Here is a 19094-nt window from a genome sequence, read left to right on the forward strand (position 1 = left end):
CTCTGTATGGCATTCGGCCAATCAACGCTGGTCAATGCATTCCTATGCTGAGATGTAACAGTGCTGGCCATGCACGTAGCACTGCTACACCAGAGATGAAGCAGAACTGAGTGTGCGCTGAACCCTGCTGCACACTCAGCACTGCTGCATCAGAGATGTAGCAGAGCTGAGTGTGCGCTGAACCCTACTGCACACTCAGCTCTGCTGCATCAGAGATGCGCTGAACCCTGCTGCACACTCTGCTCTGCTGGATCTCAGCAGTGCCGAGTGTGCAGCAGGGTACAGCGCACACTCAGCTCTGCTTCATCTCCGGTGTAGCAGTGCTGAGTGCAAGGCCAGCACTGCTACATCTCGGCATACAAATCCACTGACCAGCGTTGATTGGCCGAATGCTGTATTCTGTATGGCATTCGGCCAATCAACGCTGGTCAATGCATTCCTTTGCTGAGATGTAGCAGTGCTGGCCATGCGCTCAGCTCAGCTACTCCGGAGATAAGCCAAGCTGAGCGAATGGCCAGCACTGCTACACTGGAGATGAAGAAGAGCTAGCCGTGCGCTCAGCTCGACTACTCCGGAGATGCAGCCAAGCTGAGTACACGGCCAGCACTACTACACTGGAGAACCGCTACTACACTGGAGAACCGCTGCTACACCAGAGAACCGCTGAACCCTGCTGCACACTCAGCTCTGTGGCATCAGAGATGCGCTGAACCCTGCTGCACACTCAGCTCTGCTGCATCAGAGATGTAGCAGAGTTGAGTGTGCGCTAAACCCTGCTGCACACTAAGCTCTGCTGTATCAGAGATGCGCTGAACCCTGCTGCACACTCAGCTCTGCTTCATCTCCGCTGTAGCAGTGCTGAGCGCACGGCCAGCACTGCTACATCTCGACATAGGAATGCATTGACCAGCATTGATTGGCCGAATGCCATACAGAGTACAGCATTCGGTGCTGAGAGAACTCAATTTGCATACTGAAGAAAACTGGTAAATCTACGGAACAGCGGTGCGGAGAAGACATTTAAAGGTAGGAGAAGAATAGCCTTTCTTAAGGCTATTCCTACCTGATAGTCTTTTAAAAATGTGTTTCAAATCATTGAATCCCTTTTAGGCAACACACAGGAGAGATTATAAATTAAGGGGTCTAACAGGATGTATTATTAACTTAAAGATGTACACAGGGGGATTATTAATTTCAAGTGGATTTTTATACAAAATATTTTATAATTGAGGGTAGCAGCAGGATGGGTGATACAAAGTTTCCTGGTATCTGCACCAGTCTCTGTCTCGTCTCATTCACTAAACTTCTGTTCACTCCTCCCTCCATCCCACACTAGACTTCTAATGTGAACTTTAAAGGGGTTGATCATTTTGAGATAAAAATTGCTCATGGCCAATGAAAGCTTGAAAAAAAATGGAAGACTACTTATTTCCTTGATTCCCCGCTGCTCTTGCACTCAGTCCCTCATCTGATGTTTTTTGATGGTCTGTAGTGTTGACGTCAGATCAATAGTTCCATAACTGCTATTGTCAATTACTGGCCTCAGTAGTAAGGTCTGCAGCAGTCACCTACTGTCAACATGACATCAGAAATGGAGCCTGTCAACAAACGCCAGTAGGGAACAGCTAGGACTGAGAGCCACAATGGCAGGGGATTCAGGGTGATCATTTGATTTTTTTTTTCGTGTGTGTCTGACAACATATATTATAAATGTTATTATATTTACTGTTCTATTGATTTATGTATGCTTGTGACAAGAGGAGAATCCAGAAGCTATAGCATGTTATCAGTGATTAATTTTATTCAATTTACAGTATATTCATCAGTGATGTTCTTTTCTTACCTTTTTGAAAGAGTCCTTCTCCTTGAAGTAGTGTAACATTGTCCATTAGAATTTCAGCTTCAACTTTTACTATGGGTGGACTATCTGCTAGAAGATCAATTCCTATAATACATTTTTTTTCTGGACGAATTTCTAAAGGAGTGGTCAGCAGAAACGTTGGCCTAATATTGAAATAATAGAGACAAACAGCATGTTATTAAAGAAGATTTTTCCATCCACATCTCTCCAGCAACTTGCCTTTGGTCTGTCTCACTTCCTGTAACATCTCTGCTTGCTCGGGTCTCTACGCCACCCTCCACTCGCATGCTGTGGCGCAGGAGGCGTATCCAGTTTGGTTCTTTGCGTAGTGTTTTTTGTTGCACTGTGTGAACACTACTCTATCTCTGCAATTATATTTCCACCACACCCATCTCCTGCACCTTGTTCCCTATGTCCATCAAAAAGTTAATTCTAGCCTTCCCTGTGTGATTGACAACCTGTCTTCCAATCAAACCTAGGGCGGGTCTTGGGCTTCCTATATACTGGAGGTCAGCCGTCATAGAAGTGCTGGCTATTGTGACTTTGTCCCTTCTAAGCTCCTCTTCTGCTACTATTGTATCACTGACCTCTGGCTTACCCTTTGACCACTCTCTTGGATTTTTATTCTGCACTGTGTTATTCAACTGTTACTGGACCCTTGGCTAGTTGACCTCCCTTTGTTGATGTTTGTCTATTCTTAGTTCTGTGTTGTCATTTATATAGGAAGGGCCCATCGACCAGTTGCTGTCTATTGCTTAGCATAGGACTGGCAAGTAGGAAGTGACAGCGGGGGGGGGGGGGGGGGTGTTCAGCTTACGGCTCACTGTTTATTGTGCCCTCCCCCCAAGATTCACCAGCAGCTACTGGGGAACTGCTCCTATTACCCTTACACTTCCCCTATTCTTCCACAAGCTGGTGGGAAGCTTTGGCTGATGAACAGAACACTAACAAGTACCTCAGAAACTACCATTCGCGTTTAATTATTATGATGACTACAATAGCTATAGTAATGCAGCTCAAATATGCACAGTAAATATTAATTGAGATTAATATATAAATAAATAACTAAATATGTATGCTATATTGCACTGGGTTGAAGAACACTTCCTACCAGGACACACAATGGAATTGTAGTAAACTCAATGTTATCTTTGTGTAAACACAGATAGATAATTTACACTGTCTGAGGCTTTATCAGCAAGCTGCATTTAGCTGAACAGAATGCTTGGACATAAGAGCAGAAAACAACAGCTCCAAGGAGAAGTGATTGAGTCACAGCCAAGCTAAAATCAGATAACAGGCTGGGTATCTTGGCAATGATGTATAAACAAACAAACTATGGGAAGAATATGCAAATCTGCCTTCCATGATGTAATTAGGAAGACAGTTGCTGCCTCAGTGTTGCAAACCAATAGAGGGCGCCCACTGGAATGTGCAAGCCTGTCTTAAGACAGGATTCCAGTGAAATACCCAATAATGGCTGCTCCCTTTAGCCTCATGCCCGACCTTCCAAGAGGCCTTTGTTTAGCAATGACGCTGGGATTATTACCAGGTATAGTCTCTCAATCGAGGACAGCTGTTTCGATCTGGTTGGATTATTTCACTGGAATCCTGTCTTAAGACAGGCTTGCACATTCCAGTGAGCGCCCTCTATTGGTTTGCAACACTGAGGCAGCAACTGTCTTCCTAATTACATCATGGAAGGCAGATTTGCATACTCTTCCCATAGTTCCTTGCAAAGTGGAGTGCTAAAGGCTTAACAAGTCTCCACACACCTATATGGTGGTCTCTCCCTAAGGAGTGACAATATCCCCCGTATAAACAAACAAACAGACAAATGAAGCAGCATTGCTAAAACAATGTATTTAACCACTTCCGGACCGCCCATAGACTATATACGTCCGGATAGTGGTTGTCTAGTTCTGCCAGGACGTACCTGTACGTCCAAGCCAGAACACAGCAGCTGCACAAGATCGTTCAGCTGCTTTCACTAGGAGCCGGCTGTAACTTCAGCCGGAGCTCCCAGAGAGATAGCAGGGCAGATTTATTACCTGCTCTGCTATCTCAATCTCAATGAGCGCTGTATACACAGCTATGGACGCAGCCATAAATCAGCTGCCCTCTGACCTAGCAGACATGTGATCCGAGGGGCTCAGTGTCCTGCCAGGCTCAGTGTCCTGCCAGAGCTTCTGGGTCCTACATGACTCAGATCAGCTCTGTATACCATGTAGCAGTGTGCAAGAGGTTGGATTTCTCCTGTAACTGAGATTAAATGTAGCAGCCTCAGTTATAGGAGAAATCAGCCTCAAGTACAAAAAAAAAAAAAAATGATCAGATGTCCCCAAAGGTCTCTTATCACCTTATGGGGACACAATCTGGGAAAAAAAATAAAATAAAAATATAATAAAAAAGTTTTAAAAAAATGTAAATAAAATAATAATAAAAAAATAAATAAATAATACGCTAATAAAACGCCGTTATTAAAGGTTATAGCCCCACCCCCGACGACACCATACAAAATAAAAATTACCGTAACGGAGAGGAAAAACTATATTATAAAGTTTTTCAGTGACACTTTGTGTTATTAAATAAAAAATTATAAATTGAAAACCAGACACAATTTCCCTCCTATTTTGTTTATATTTTCCTGGATATAAAAAAAATTAAAACACATTTGAAAATAAAAATAACATAAAAATAAAGCCCTATGTGTCCCCGAAAAAAGACGCAAAAATTAGTTGACTAAGACATACGAGAAAAATTTTACAGACCTCAAAACCGCACATACATAATAAACCTAAAATGTGTCTGGTCCTGGACCACAAATTGGCCCGGTACTGAAGTGGTTAAGGAAACTTTTGAATTTACATAAGTTAGCAGTATAGGCAGGATCCTTGAGAAGGAAATTCCACTTTAAGGGCTAGTTCACACGTGGGCAAAGGGGAGGTTTTTGACAGCGGAATTCGCTTCAAAAACCTCTCCTTTAACATGGTGGTCTATGTAGACCACTAGCTTTTTTTTTCCTCCTAGCGTTTTCCGCCTGAAGAAGCGACATGACCTTTCTTCAGGCGGAAAACGCCTGAAGAATTGCATAGAAGTGAATGGGAGGCGAAAACCGCGCGGTAAAAAACCGCGCGGTTTTTTGCACACAAAACCGCGCGGTTTTTTGCAAAAAACCACGCGGTTTTCGCCTGCAGTTTCTATAGCACATATAGGAAAAAAAAAAAACTAGCGAAAACCGCTAGCGAAAACCGCGTCAAAAACCTCGTCAAAAACCGCGTGGAATGCAAAAAAACAGCGTCAAAAAAACTCCCCGAGGTTTTTTACCTCGCACAAATAAGCTAGGCGGTTTTCACGTGTGAACTGACCCTAAGTGTTGGATACTGAAGGGAACCTATCATGCTTTCACCCTTTTTTTTTTACTTTTATTATTATTTGCCATTTGAGTTTCATGCAACCAAACAGGTTGTACAGGCAACATATCCCCCTTAAATTAAAGTGGACTACCAATTATTAAACAACTTTTCATAAATGAATAGCATATATGAATATGAAATACTTTGTCTTACATCTTAGTAAAGAAATATGTTTTCTTCTCTACTTAGAAGGATGTTATTCTTCACAATGTCTTCTTAGGAACCTACTTATTTACATAATATACATACAGTTGCGTAACTAGGAACATGGCGAACTTTTGACATGGCCCTCCCCCACAACCGACACCGAAGACCTCGACCGACCCCCTCCTACGCATTCCTGCGCCCTCTATTATGCCCCATAGTATTCCCTGCACACAGTATTATGCCCCATAGTGGCCCCTTCACACAGTATTATCCCCCATAGTGGCCCCTGCACACACTATTATGTCCCTCAGTGTCCCTTCCACACAGTATTATCCCCCATAGTGGCCCCTGCACACAGTATTATGTCCTACTGTGGACACCCATAAACAATTATTATACTCTGGGGTCTTTTCAATAATCGGAGACCCACGGGGAGAAAAACATTAAAAAAACTCTGTTACTCACCTATCTCCCGGCTCCTACGATATCGGCCTCCGAAGTAGTCGATCTTCAATGACATCAGACGTCACATGACCCAGGACGCAGGCCGGGGTCATGAGACGTCAGAAGACTAGGCCGAAGCCTGCCCGGATCGTGGAGAGGTAAGTAACAGTGTTTTTTATGTTTCTTACCTCTCCCGGGCCGCCGATCATTATACTCGGGGGTCAGAAAAGACCCCCGAGTATAATGATAGCAGAGGTAGCGGCTGTCACCGGGCCCCTAATGTCCCGGGCTCTGTGGCAGCTACCTCTGCTGCTACAGCGGTAGTTACGCCACTGTATGCATATCTGTAGCCAGCTCACAAACAATACTCTATGGAGAGAATTGAGAGGACGCTGCTGTTAATTGATTTATTGCCTCATGCTGAACTGCAATGGTAATCTGTTATTTTGGAGTATACCAGTATTAAAGCTACCTGAGACACAGAGTAGCAGAGTGTAGCAGGAGCAGTTTGTGGTTTCCAGCAGCCTCCTTCTCCCCCTCCCCTCTTCCTAGACTAAAATGTACAGAATATCTCATCTTCACAGATGTTAAAGGAAACAATCATTAGAGACGAGTAAACAGTAAAATATTCGATATTCGTTTCGAATAGCTCTCAATATTCGACTATTCAAACGAATATCGAACCCCATTATAGTCTATGGGGAAAAAATGCTCGTTTCAGGGGATCCCACACTTCCACTCAGGAGAGTCACCAAGTCCACTATGACACCCTAGGAAATGATGCCAACATCCTGGAATGCAACTGGGACAGCAAGGGAAGCATGTCTGGGGGCATCTAACATGCCCAAGTACCTGTATTACATCGGGATCCCTGTCAGTTTGCGATATGCGGGAGCTGACTTTTTCCCATAGGAATGCATTGACCAGCGTTAATTGGCCGAATGCCATACAGAGTACAGCATTCGGCCAATATAACGCTGGTTCTGCCGGAGTCTCGTCTGTGAGGAGGCGGAGTCTAATATTGGACCAGAATGGAGACTGCTGTGGACCGATCTTAGACTCCGCCTCCTCTGGCAGAACAAGCTTTGATTGGCCAAATGTTGTACTCTGTATGACATTCGGCCAATCAACGCTGGTCAATGCATTCCTATGCCGACATGTAGCAGAGCTTGCTGATGCAGCACAGCTGAGTGTGCAGCAGGGTTCAGCGCACACTCAGCACTGCTACATCTCTGATGCAGAAGAGCTGAGTGTGTAGCAGGGTTCAGCGCACATTCAGCTCTGCTACATCTCCGGTGTAGCAACGCTCAGTGCACGGCCAGCTCTGCTTCATCTCCGGTGTAGCAGAGCTGGGCGTGCGCTGAGCTCGATCTCTGGTGTAGCCAAGCTGAGTGCATGGCCAGTTCTGCTTCATCTCCAGTGTAGCAGAGCTGGCCGTGCGCTGAGCTCGGCTGCATCTCCGAAGTAGCCGAGCTGAGCGCACGACCAGCTCTGCTTCATCTCCGGTGTAGCAGTGCTGGCCGTGCGCTCAGCTCAGCTGCATCTCCAGAGTTGATGAGCTGAGCGCACGGCCAGCTCTGCTTCATCTCTGGTGCAAGAATGCATTGACCAGCGGTGACTGGCCGAATGCCATACAGAGTACAGCATTCAGCCAATCAAAGCTGGCTCTGCTGGAGGAGGCAGAGTCTAAGATCGGTCCACAGCAGTCTCCATTCTGGTCTGATATTAGACTCCGCCTCCTCACAGACGAGCCTCCGGCAGAACCAGCGTTGATTGGCCGAATGCTGTACTCTGTATGGCATTTGGCCAATCAACGCTGGTCAATGCATTCCTATGGGAAAAAGTCAGCTCGCGAATATCACAAGCTGACAGGGATCCCGACCAGATAGAGCCCCAAAGAGCTGGGTGAGTAACTAACCCTGCCTGTACATCTATCCCTGTCTCACAGTCACATAGTTCACAGTCTCAAATTAACCGAATGTTAAATCCACCATTCGTATAAATTGGAGGTCAACTGATTTAACCAGCCAATTACTTTTTCCGATTTTTTTTTTTTTTATGCCTCCGTTGCCATAGTTCCTGTCCCACCTCCCCTGCACAGTTATGTCGCAAAAAAAGAACAGGGAGAAGGTGGGAGGGGATACAAATTTTTAGTGCGTTTGCACTTGGTATTCGATTGGAATCGAATACCTCGAACGGCCTGATATTCGATCAAATATCTATTTGATCGAACAGTGTTCGCTCATCTCTAATAATCATTTCTATATTCTATTTGCTTAATTATATAGCACCATCATATTCCACAACTCTTAACAGATATTGTTAACATTGTCCCATATAGGGCTCACAATCTAAATTCCCTATTAGTATGACTTCAGAGTGAAACCAGAGTACCCAGAGGAAACTCAAGCAAACAAAGTGAGAACATGCAAATAAGATATATTGCAAAGTTTCTTACATTCACATGTACAGTTCAATTATGAAAAGCTGTTTTACAAATGGAGGTACGCTTTAACTCCACAATGATACTGTATAAGGATCAGTGAGTCACTCAGCTAGCCAGACATAAATTACAGTGTTTATAGTCTGAGCAGGGCACTGTCATGCAAGTAATAATTTCCTACAGTAACATTGTTACAGCTAGGAACTTGGGACTGGATCCCATGCAGTGTGATATAAATGTTAGAGTATTACTATTATATCACTATTATATCTGCATCGTGACACTGCTGCCGAAATTAATTACAGACACAGCCCCCCGGACCCAGTACAGGTGGTGGGTGACAGAAGGATACTGTCAATGGTGAGCTCCATGCTGGAGAACAATTCCCATCCCATGTATGAAACCGTAAGAGCACTGGGCAGCACTGTCAGTGACCGACTGTTTCACCCCAAGTGAGAGAAGGAGCGCTATCGTAGGTCCTTCCTCCCAACTGCGGTCAGGCTGTATAATCATCACGCCAAGCGAAGGTCACTCTGCACAGAGACCTAAATTATTCTGAAGCCCCCTTTTATTCTTTCTTTAGCTGCTATGACTCCTAGTATTTTTCTCCTATATGCTTTTCTGAGCTTATATGTGTCTCCTTCTGTAATATATTACTGTTATTATCCTGTATCCATATTATCATGCTGCTGTAAGGCCTCATTCCCATCTGCGTTGGTATTCCGTTCGGGGGATTCCGCATGAGGACCTCCCCGAACAGAATACTGAATGCAACTGCAAGCGGTGTGCCAGTGAAAGCACATGGACCCCATAGACTACAATGGGGTCCGTATGCTTGTCACCAGATCCCCTCAGGGATCATGCGGACAGGAAGGTAGTTCACAATCTACTTTCCTGTCCGCATGATTCATGCGGGCAGCGCATGGCCAGCACACGGACCCCATTATAGTCTATGGTGTCCTTGTGCTTATACTTCACAGCGCTTCCAATTGCGTTTGGTATTCCGTTCATGGGGGTCCCAATGCGGACTCCCCTGGACTGAATACCAATGCAGATGTGAACAAGGGGTAACATTCTGAAATTTTGACATGGTGGGATTAGTAAAGGATTATTTTATCTTATCACTTTTTTTTTTTAGTGCAGTTGAGGTTGTTTTAATAGTATAGGGGGAATTAGGAGGCAGAATTATAAGGGAGGATTCATTAGGGGGCATTAGGACTATGGCGAATCATTTACATAAGGGGGCATTGTGAACATAAGGGGGGGGGTCATTTATATAAGGGCTATTAGGAGGCATTATGAATACAAGGAGGGGGTTATTTATATAAGGGGTCATTAGGAGGTATCATTTATATAAGGGGTCAATAGGGGCACAGAATTTATGTCAGGGTGAATCAGAAGCTAGATATAAAGGGGAAAATTATTTAATTACGGTGGCACTTGGGCTTTATTAAAGGCTAAGGTCCCACGTAACGGGCCACAGCATAAAAGTGCTGCAGGAAAAACCATGGCAGGAACGAATGATGGTTTTTCCTGCAGCGCTTTTCACAGAATGTCCACACAGGTTTCCTCTGCAGACTTTCTGCTTCCATTATACCTATAGGGAAACCGCCAGAATTTGTGTAGGTATAATTGACTTGCTGCAATTTCTAAAACCACAACAGGTTCACTGCAAATATTTTTCAACAATATGTTGATGGGATTCGTTTAATTCCCATCCATTTTGCAGGAACTGTAAAACACTGCATTTTTTCTGCGGCATTTACACTGTGGCCAGGGTCGCACCTTGAATGTGGCGAGGTGAGGTGGCTGACTCAGGCAGCACTTTGGAGGGGGTGGCAGCTGCGGCACTTTGATTTAGTTTTTTTAACTTTTTTAATTTTCTGAACTATTGCAGGAGAGGGCTGCTCTGAAAACAAACCGAGCGGCCTCTTCCTGAGCTGGTTTAGACCTCTGCATTTCAGCGCAGACGGCGTCATTACGCCACCTGCGCTGAGATACAGACATCTTATTACCGGGTGAAAGGAGGAGGCGGCAGCAGCAGGAGCAGCAGCGGAAAGGTAGGTAAGTAACATACTTTTTAATAGGCTGCTACCTGCTGGAGTATTTCCAGCTAGTAGCGGCCTATTTACCTACCTCCCTGGGCCTGCTCATGGCCGTCCCTCACTTCCCCTTCTGATATAGGATGCGGGGTGCAGCTGTGAGCAGGCCCAGGCTCAGGCCGCGAACCCACTACCACTATTATTATACTTGGGGGTCTTTTCAGACTCCCGAGTATAATAACAACAGTATAATAACAGTTTTACTCATCTCTCCGGGATCTGATGTTACTCCTAGCAGGCTTCGGGCCTGTATGGTAATGTTGCAGACGTCACATGGTCTGGGACATTACCGTTCAGGCCCGAAGCTTGTGCTAATAATAATAGTTCCTGGGTGGGCCACTATGGGTCATAAAAGTTGGGTTGGCAACTGTGGAGCATAATAGTTGGGTGGGCAACTGTGGGGCATAATAGAGGTTGCAGGGTCCACTGTGGCCCCTGCAACCTCTATTATACCCCACAGCAGCTCCTGCAACCTCTGTTATGCCCCACAGCGGCCCCCTGCAACCTCTGTTATTCCTCACAGCGGCCCCCTGCAACCTCTGTTATGCCCCACAGCATCCCCCTGCAACCTCTATTATGCCCCACAGTCTATTGTGTTTCTGTGGGGCATAATATAGGCTGCAGTGGCCGCTGTGGGATATAATATATATTATATTATATCCCACAGCACCTTCTACACTGGACCTTTTTCCATACATCTACCCTTGCTGCATCTGTTATAACTGATGAAGGTCTTTTGGACCGAAACGTTTATATATGTATAACTCTGGATGCTTGCAATAAACGCATAAAAAAACATCCATCTTGAGTGCCAGAAATATCTTGTTCTCTGTATTATGGCGTTTTAATTGCACCTGAGGAAGGGCGGATAGCCCGAAACGCGTTGTGCTTGTATTTTATAGAATAAATCTATTGGAAGTTAATAAGCTGATCATTGGTTTTGTGCGCACTTTCCCTTATACCTCCACGCCTGATTGGGTTTTGACCCTGAGGGACTCTATCTTCTACTACTGCTGTGTACCTTGGTTCACAAGAAGGGAGACAGGTGCTGCCAACACGGTCAATACTATTGGTCTAATTTGATGTTGTGACGCCTCACAACATGAGAAGGTAAGAGGCCAATTGGTCTTCTACACGAAAATTATCCACGTGTGAGAATACTACACCATATTTGGCGCTCGGTGTTTCTCTTTTTGTTTTTACTATATAAACAGAGAAAGGGCCACAGCACTTACACAGATACCATGGTCCATTCAAACAGCTGATCCTGGGGGTATTGGAACCCTAGGTACCCTATACATGGATCAGTTCTTATAAAAATAAGTTCACATCTGTGCTGTATTTCTGTTCCATTATAGAACAGATCCATGAAATAACCAATACATCCTGACTATAATGGGGTCCATTGGGTATCCGTTATGGTACTCATCAACTTGTCAGACAAAAAAGTCCTGTATGCAAGATTTTTTGTATGTAATTTTCAATGGACTCTACATTACAGGCTCCTAAACTGACAGTTCTGCCAATATACTCGAACAGGAAAAAATATATGGAGAATGTCAAGGGATGCTGTACTGATGAAGCAATGTTCTCAGTTTATCATGTGCTATAATAAACTAAAAAAAAAGAAAGCAAATTTTAAACGTTGCAAAAATTAACGTTGACTTGAAAGATATGCTTCTTGTACATTTTCTTATTCATCCTCAAACCAAACCATAAAGGGTGTTAATAAGATAAATATGTAGACATGAATCTTGAAATGACCATTGCTACCACATAGCTATATGCGGCATGCATGCAGGGACCAACATACTTTGTTGTGATGTAGTTTAGCTGTAAATGCCTAACCCCTATACTTTTTGCTGCAGATATTTTGCATAACTCCTTTTGTTCACTTTTACCCTGTGCAATAGGAAACTTCTCTACAAAGATAAATAACTGCATTCTACACATTCAATTCCATTCTCAGCCATTCTATTGTACATTTCTATACAGCACTTATGCACAAAGCAACCAAGACATGCTTGGAAATCTTGATTTGTAAGCAGCCATTTGCTTCAGTGTGTAGCTGACTTTAAGGCCTGTTATGTTCTTTTATTATTTCAAGGATACACATCTGATCACCATTACATCATAAAACCTATGTAACACTTCTTACGTTGAGAAAATGGAATGATTCCTACCCTGACGCGGCATATGATGACAAGAAGCAAAGAATATGAGAGAAAATGAGCAGGCCCTTCAGCAGCATCTTGTTCAGTCAGTTGCAAGTTCTCCACCGGCTGTTCTACTTTCTCGCTGTTCCCACAGGCTTTATTTTTTTTATTTAATCTTCTGGACGATCTTATTGGAGCAAAGAAGTAAATCTTGTTAATATTCACAGCAGTGTATGATTCATACAGGCAGCCTAGTGACGCGCCCGCCCCTCTCTCCTTCCCTCTAACTGTACATGTCAGCCTCTGGCTGCTCTTGGCAGCTCCTTCCCTGCGCTCAAGCTTGTTTTACTCTTCATGTCGCTTCTGAATACAAAACATACCTGTGTTCAAAGCAGCAGATGAGCGCAGGTTGGAGAATAAGGGTATGGGATGAGTCTGAAGAAGAAAATATGTACCACACCCTTACTGATGAGTTTAGACGTGAAGTAAACTAATGATAATCTGGAAAATATTCCCTAGCCACAAGTGAGTCAGACATAGACAGGGTACATGGTATAAGATTACGTCCAAAAAGCCTCCGACAGAAAGCCCTTAGCCTGCAGATTTCTCTAAGAATTATATTAAAGCTTTGTATTAAACAACTGGCCTCTGCACAGAGAATACTGTACTATTTATATTATTGCGTAGGTGGCCATAATGAATTTCACATGACAGAGGATCTAATGCAATAGGACATGTTCCAGTTCTACTCACTACTACATTACAAGCCAGAAGAGGATGGATACTTGTGTAGCTAAAGAGCATGTGTCACTTCTGCTCACATCTCTGTTTAAGGCTGAGGCCCAACATTGCGGAAACGCAGCTTTTTTTTTTTTTTTTTTTACAGATTTTGCTGCGGTCTTTTGAGCCAAACCTAGGAGTGGCTACAAAAAGAATTGGAAATATATAGAAAGCTCTTATACTTCTCCTTTCTGCTCAACCCATTTCTGACTTTGGCTCAAAAAAACGCAACAAATTTTGCAACAAAAAAAGCTGCATTTCCGCAACATGGGTCCTCAGCCGTAAGAGGACCTTTCTGGCACCAGCAGTATTATATACAGTATTATATATACTGTATAATATATATATATATATATATATACAGTATATATATACTGTATATTATATACTATATATTATATACCAGCAGCATTATTATTATATTATTATTATATACCAGCAGTATTATATACAGTATTATATATACATATATATATATATATATACTATATATATATATATATATATATATATATATATTTATATATATATTTATATATATATATATATATATATATATATATATACTGTATATTATATTATATACTGTATATTATATACCAGCAGTATTATTATTATTATTATATTATTATTATATATAAGCAGTATTATATACTGCTAAAAACCTGACTGATATCTCTCCACTGGCAGAAGGATGGGCCTTAGAGCCTATTGCCATAGTCGTCCCCCATCCCGACAGTACTAGCCTTGTACTGTCAGAAGGGGCATTCCTTACCACTGAATTCAGCACACTGTCATCGCCGATGCCAGAAGACTTGAAAGGTTCTCTTTAAGTAAAGACTTGTAACAATTGTGAAGCATCTTTTCCTCGAGCTTTTCTTGTTTTGTTCCTCTGTTACACCTAATCAAAATGTTGGCAACTGGTTGTCAGTCTGGTGTGTGTCCCTACACAATGTGACATTCACTGCCAACAGTACAGATTGTGTAGGGATACACCCTTCTGACAAAGAAAACGGCAATACTAAGATGTCAAGTTATTCATAAACATTCAGGAGGAACAACAGAGAAACAGTTCAACACAGAGGAACAGATTACTAAAACAACTAAAACTAAAACCATAGCAATCCCAACTTTTATTTTGTATTTTACCTTTGTAAAATGAAAGTTGTGCAGTGACTGGTTGGTAGGCAACAAAGACAGATTTTCTGTTAGATAGTCGCCGTCCATCTACCATCTATTTTGACTGACCCTTGCACATGGTTATGTTCATGTGCCGCATACAACTCAGGGGGCATTCACACTTGCACCCATGTTTCCATCCTCAGCCCCAGAGAAACAGCACAGGGGACGGCTTCCCGGTGGTCAGTTTTAAAACTCATTCATTTGAATAGGTTTTAAATGCAAACCACCAGTGTCCGCCTGCAGCTTCTCCGCAGGAAAATCATATTTTTTGGCCGGACACAAAGTTAGACATGCAGGACAGTTTGGCACAGAATGAAGAAGGGGAACAGAAATAAATATGGATCTGTCAAAAACAGGCACAAACGGACATTTTTTTGCCAGACACCCACTGACTATTCTGTCTAAAAGACGGATTTGGGTATCCACTGTGGAATCCTTTTTGGACTAATTTGTAGTTTTTCTTAAATGGTTTGAGAGCAGGCGGATACGAAACACAAGTGTGAACCTAGAGTAACATATACATAAATTACTTGAACACACAGAGAATTATAAAAAAAAAAAAAGATATAAAAATACTGCATTGTTTCTACACACATACATGTATAGATAATCTTTACAAATACATACATTCAATATATATTATACACACACAAATATGGAAATTACACAAAGATACATTTACCATTTGTGCAGAAAGACTCCACAAGTAAATAATTCATAGAGAAGCTGAACATACTGCATTACTTCTCTTTTCAGTACAGGTATTCCTCTCCAACCACCTCTAGCCATGCTGGACTATATTACCAGCGCTCTGCTTCCGCCATGTGACCGCAGAGAAGAGAGGATAAGGAAGGAGGGGAGTTATTAAGGTGTTGCAGTGTCATTTTTAGGCTAAGGGCTCGTTCACATCTGCGCCCAGCACTCCGTTATACAGGTTTCTGTTTCCTGCATAAAACAGAGCAGGAGACGGAAACCTGCAGGATTCTTTCTCACCCATTCATTTGAATGGTGAGCGTTTTATGCTCTCCGCCGCAAAACCGGGTTTTTTAATCCGGACACAGAGTCGGACATGCAGTACTCTGTGTCCGGATTTTAAAAAAACGGTTTCGCGGCGGAGAGCATAAAACGCTCACCGCCGCTCACAGCCGGACCCGGTCTGTGGTTTCCGTCTTCTTGCATGCAAGAAGACGTAAACTCTGTGTGAAGGCTCCCTTAGGGTATAGAATTATTGAGTGTTTTTCTTCTTTAATGTATGCTAACGAAAAAATGGGGGGAAAAAAGTGTGTACAGCAGGAGATGCAGTCAGTAAATGGGTTTATGTGAAGACAATTGTAGTCTTTTCTGCAAGGTCTATTAAATGCCAACCATCTGATATGCAAAAGCCAGAAAACTATTCTTTGGGCATGTCTTGTTATGCAGAACATGGACTATGATGCACAATGCTGTGATACTCCAGTATCAAACATAAAGAATGGTGGTGGCAACCTCATGCTATGGAGTAAGTGCCTATTAATGCCGCAACCCAGATGGAGGAAACTGGAGGATGGGAGTTGTTGTGGCCGATGATGTATTAGGTCGAGTATACTCCACCTAACACACCAGACCCACTCCTGGGCCAGTTACCATTGGGGGGGTCATGTAGCACTACCAGATGGTTGTGGTAGTAGTTTCCCCTGGGGCTCTTCCAGTTGGAAAGGGGACCTTTCCTCTCTGAGCTGGTGTGATGTTGGTCAGAAGGGCCCTGACTCCAGGGATGCAGTGAAACAGGTAACAGTTTATTGAGCAACTGGAACAGAAGTAAACAGCAGCTTCCAAATGGGGGTAGTAGTATAACACTGTCCAATCTCCCAGCCTTGGTTATAGGAGGATGCCCAGGGATGTTACAGGCTCTAAGATAGTCTTCTCCACTAATCCTCCTCTTGCGCCTCTCCCAGATGAGGCTGCTGGATATACTGGTGTAGGGAGTTCTGACAAGAATCTGGTTACCTTGTGGTTAAGCCCAAATGAGTTCCTCCTGTCAGTGACCTCCACTCCTCTTCCTGGCACATTGTCCAAGTAACCAGACAGCAGTACTCCCTTACTCAGGGCTGTCTCTGGATGAGCCTGAGGCAGAGAATAAGGGCTAGTTCACACGGGGCAAAATGGTCGAGATTTTGACACGGAATCCACGTCAAAATCCTGCTAAAAAAGCTGCCTCCCATTGAAGTCAATGGGAGCCGGTCATTTCCTTTTTCAGCAAACGGTTTGTTCCTGCTCGCGGAAAAAAGAAGCGAGCTGCCCTTTCTTCAGGTGGATTCCACGGCTGATTCCGCCGCGGACGTCCACCTCCTGATACCACCCTCCGGACTAGGTCCATTCATTTGGGCCTAATCTGGAGCAGAAAGCCACGACAGAATGTGCACATATGGCACCCCATGTGAAATAGCCCTAATGCTCCTTGAGGCTGTAAGGCTAGCCGTTGGGTCTCAGTCCAGAAGCTGGGTGCAGGGATGCTCTGCACTCTGTACTGCACACTCTTAACTCTGGATCAGAACTCAACTGAACTGAAGACCAACGGTCACTGTGGATACTAAAGTCTCCTACAACCCCACCCAGTCGCCTGCGATTGGACAGGGCTGAATCAAGGCAAAGCTTTGAACAGTAAGGGTGAAATAACAAGGGAAAGCTGCAAACAATGACATATAACACAGAACATGAATGACAGGACATACTAACATAACCCAGAGGTACAATAGACAAATACTTAAAACAGTATTGTTATTCATGTGGTCAGCAATAGGAACAAATACAGTGGCATAACTAGGAATGGCAGGCCCCCAAGGCAAACTTTTAACATCCAACCACTGCAGGAATGGGATGGAATGGGAGACTCATAACCACAATAAAAGAGTTTGGGAAGGTAAGTATCTATTCTTAATTTATTTTAATCCACACCTGGGCCCTGCCCATGATTTTCAAACTATTTTCATGCATTTCATTGATTTACAGCATTCAATTTGGAAAAAAGATGTTTATTGATAGGTTGACAGGTAAAATACGCCATATTAGAGCTACATGTAAATATAAATGTCTATAAGAAAATATTTCTCCAAAACAGAAAAGCAAAGTGAAAATGCAAAAAATCTACTACTAGATGCAAAGATGTCATTTTGCCTCCTTGTAGATTTTTTGCTATATAACTATTCACAATACATCATATATACAAATTTACAGCTCACTTTTCACTTACAATAACGTTGCAGTGGCCAGTGTGGAACACACTATACAACACGGATCATTTACACAAAATAGTATATGAGAATTATGCAGAACCATAAGAGGCTGAATGTTGGCACAGTAGCCTTTCCTCTGAGGGGTAACAGGGGTACGTCTGATATGTAATAAGTGCAGTTCAATCCACAGTAATCATAAGTAGATATCTGCTGCATGCTCAAAGAATTATAACTTCGGGAGGTGAATGTTTCTGCAAGAAAAAGAGGTATATTAAACATTTGCATTAAATGTACTCCCTGGGAATCTTTTGGATTTTGCATTGCTTTAATTTGCAACAGATTCATCAAATGTTGACTGATAACAGGCTAAACAATTTTTAGCTAAAAATACAAAATGTTATTTTGCACTTTTTGATACATAAAATCCAGAATTCAGGCTTTTATTTAGTGTAAACAAAGGCAATATACACATGTAGTAGTAATAAGATGGACATTCTATGTTAATGAATATTAGTTCATGGCAGCAAATATTTCATAGCATACCATAGTGCAAAAATGGCATAATGAATGATCATTTCATGCCTACATCAACATCTGCCAGCAGTCTGTAGTACTAACCTGGATTGTAGTAATCGGTAAGCTTGACAACAGCATCTTGAGAATTTGTTACCATTGCAAAACGAACCATTGGAATAGATATACAAAGTTCTTCTTTGGTTACCTAGTAAAATAAAACAGGAAATATGATGCTGTGTTCATATATTACAATATGACTGCTACAGTCCTATGAAAAAGTTTGGGCACCCCTATTAATCTTAACCCCTTAAGGACACAGCCCAAATGTATGTTAAGGACCAGGCCTATTTTTTCAAAATTGACATGTGTCACTTTAAATGGCAATAATTTTGAGACGCTTTAATTTACACAAGTGATTTTGGGATTATTTTCTCGTAACACATTATACTTCATGTTAGTGGTAAACACTAATCAATATTTTTGTATTTGCTTATTAAAAAAATAGGAAATTTGATGGAAATTTGGAAAAAAATGCAATTTTCAAAATGTGAAATTCTCTGTTTTTCAGGCAGATAGTTATACCACCCAAATACAGTAATAAATATTATCTCCCATATCTCTGCTTTATATTGGCATCATCTTTTGATTGTATTTTAATTTTATTTTGGACGTTATAAGGCTTACAAGTGTAACAGCGATTTTCCAGATTTACAAAAAATGTAACTGTTTGTTTTTTTTGTTTTACACTTTATTTTTTTTTTTTTAAAAAAAACTTTTTTACATTGTTTTATTTGTGCTGCAAGCACACTAGAACCAGTGATCAGAGAGGATCGCT

The 19094-nt window shown here is 42.5% G+C and overlaps 2 protein-coding genes across 2 annotated transcripts in view; both read right to left on the reverse strand.

Annotated features, from left to right (window-relative positions):
• CD109 (CD109 molecule) overlaps positions 1 to 12708 on the reverse strand; it is a 142991-nt gene extending 130283 nt beyond the window's left edge. The window contains exons 1-2 of the mRNA XM_075268364.1: positions 12597 to 12708; positions 1844 to 2004 (exon numbers count right to left, since the gene is read on the reverse strand). Of these exons, the coding sequence (XP_075124465.1) occupies positions 1844 to 2004; positions 12597 to 12664 (229 nt within the window). The 5' untranslated portion in view covers positions 12665 to 12708. The remainder of the gene's footprint in view (positions 1 to 1843; positions 2005 to 12596) is intronic.
• A 5101-nt stretch (positions 12709 to 17809) lies between these two features.
• LOC142196897 (CD109 antigen-like) overlaps positions 17810 to 19094 on the reverse strand; it is a 36878-nt gene continuing 35593 nt past the window's right edge. The window contains exons 32-33 of the mRNA XM_075266880.1: positions 18362 to 18464; positions 17810 to 17994 (exon numbers count right to left, since the gene is read on the reverse strand). Of these exons, the coding sequence (XP_075122981.1) occupies positions 17810 to 17994; positions 18362 to 18464 (288 nt within the window). The remainder of the gene's footprint in view (positions 17995 to 18361; positions 18465 to 19094) is intronic.

The sequence above is a fragment of the Leptodactylus fuscus genome, chromosome 3 (genome assembly GCF_031893055.1).
Source record: "Leptodactylus fuscus isolate aLepFus1 chromosome 3, aLepFus1.hap2, whole genome shotgun sequence".
NCBI classification, from domain to species: domain Eukaryota; kingdom Metazoa; phylum Chordata; class Amphibia; order Anura; family Leptodactylidae; genus Leptodactylus; species Leptodactylus fuscus.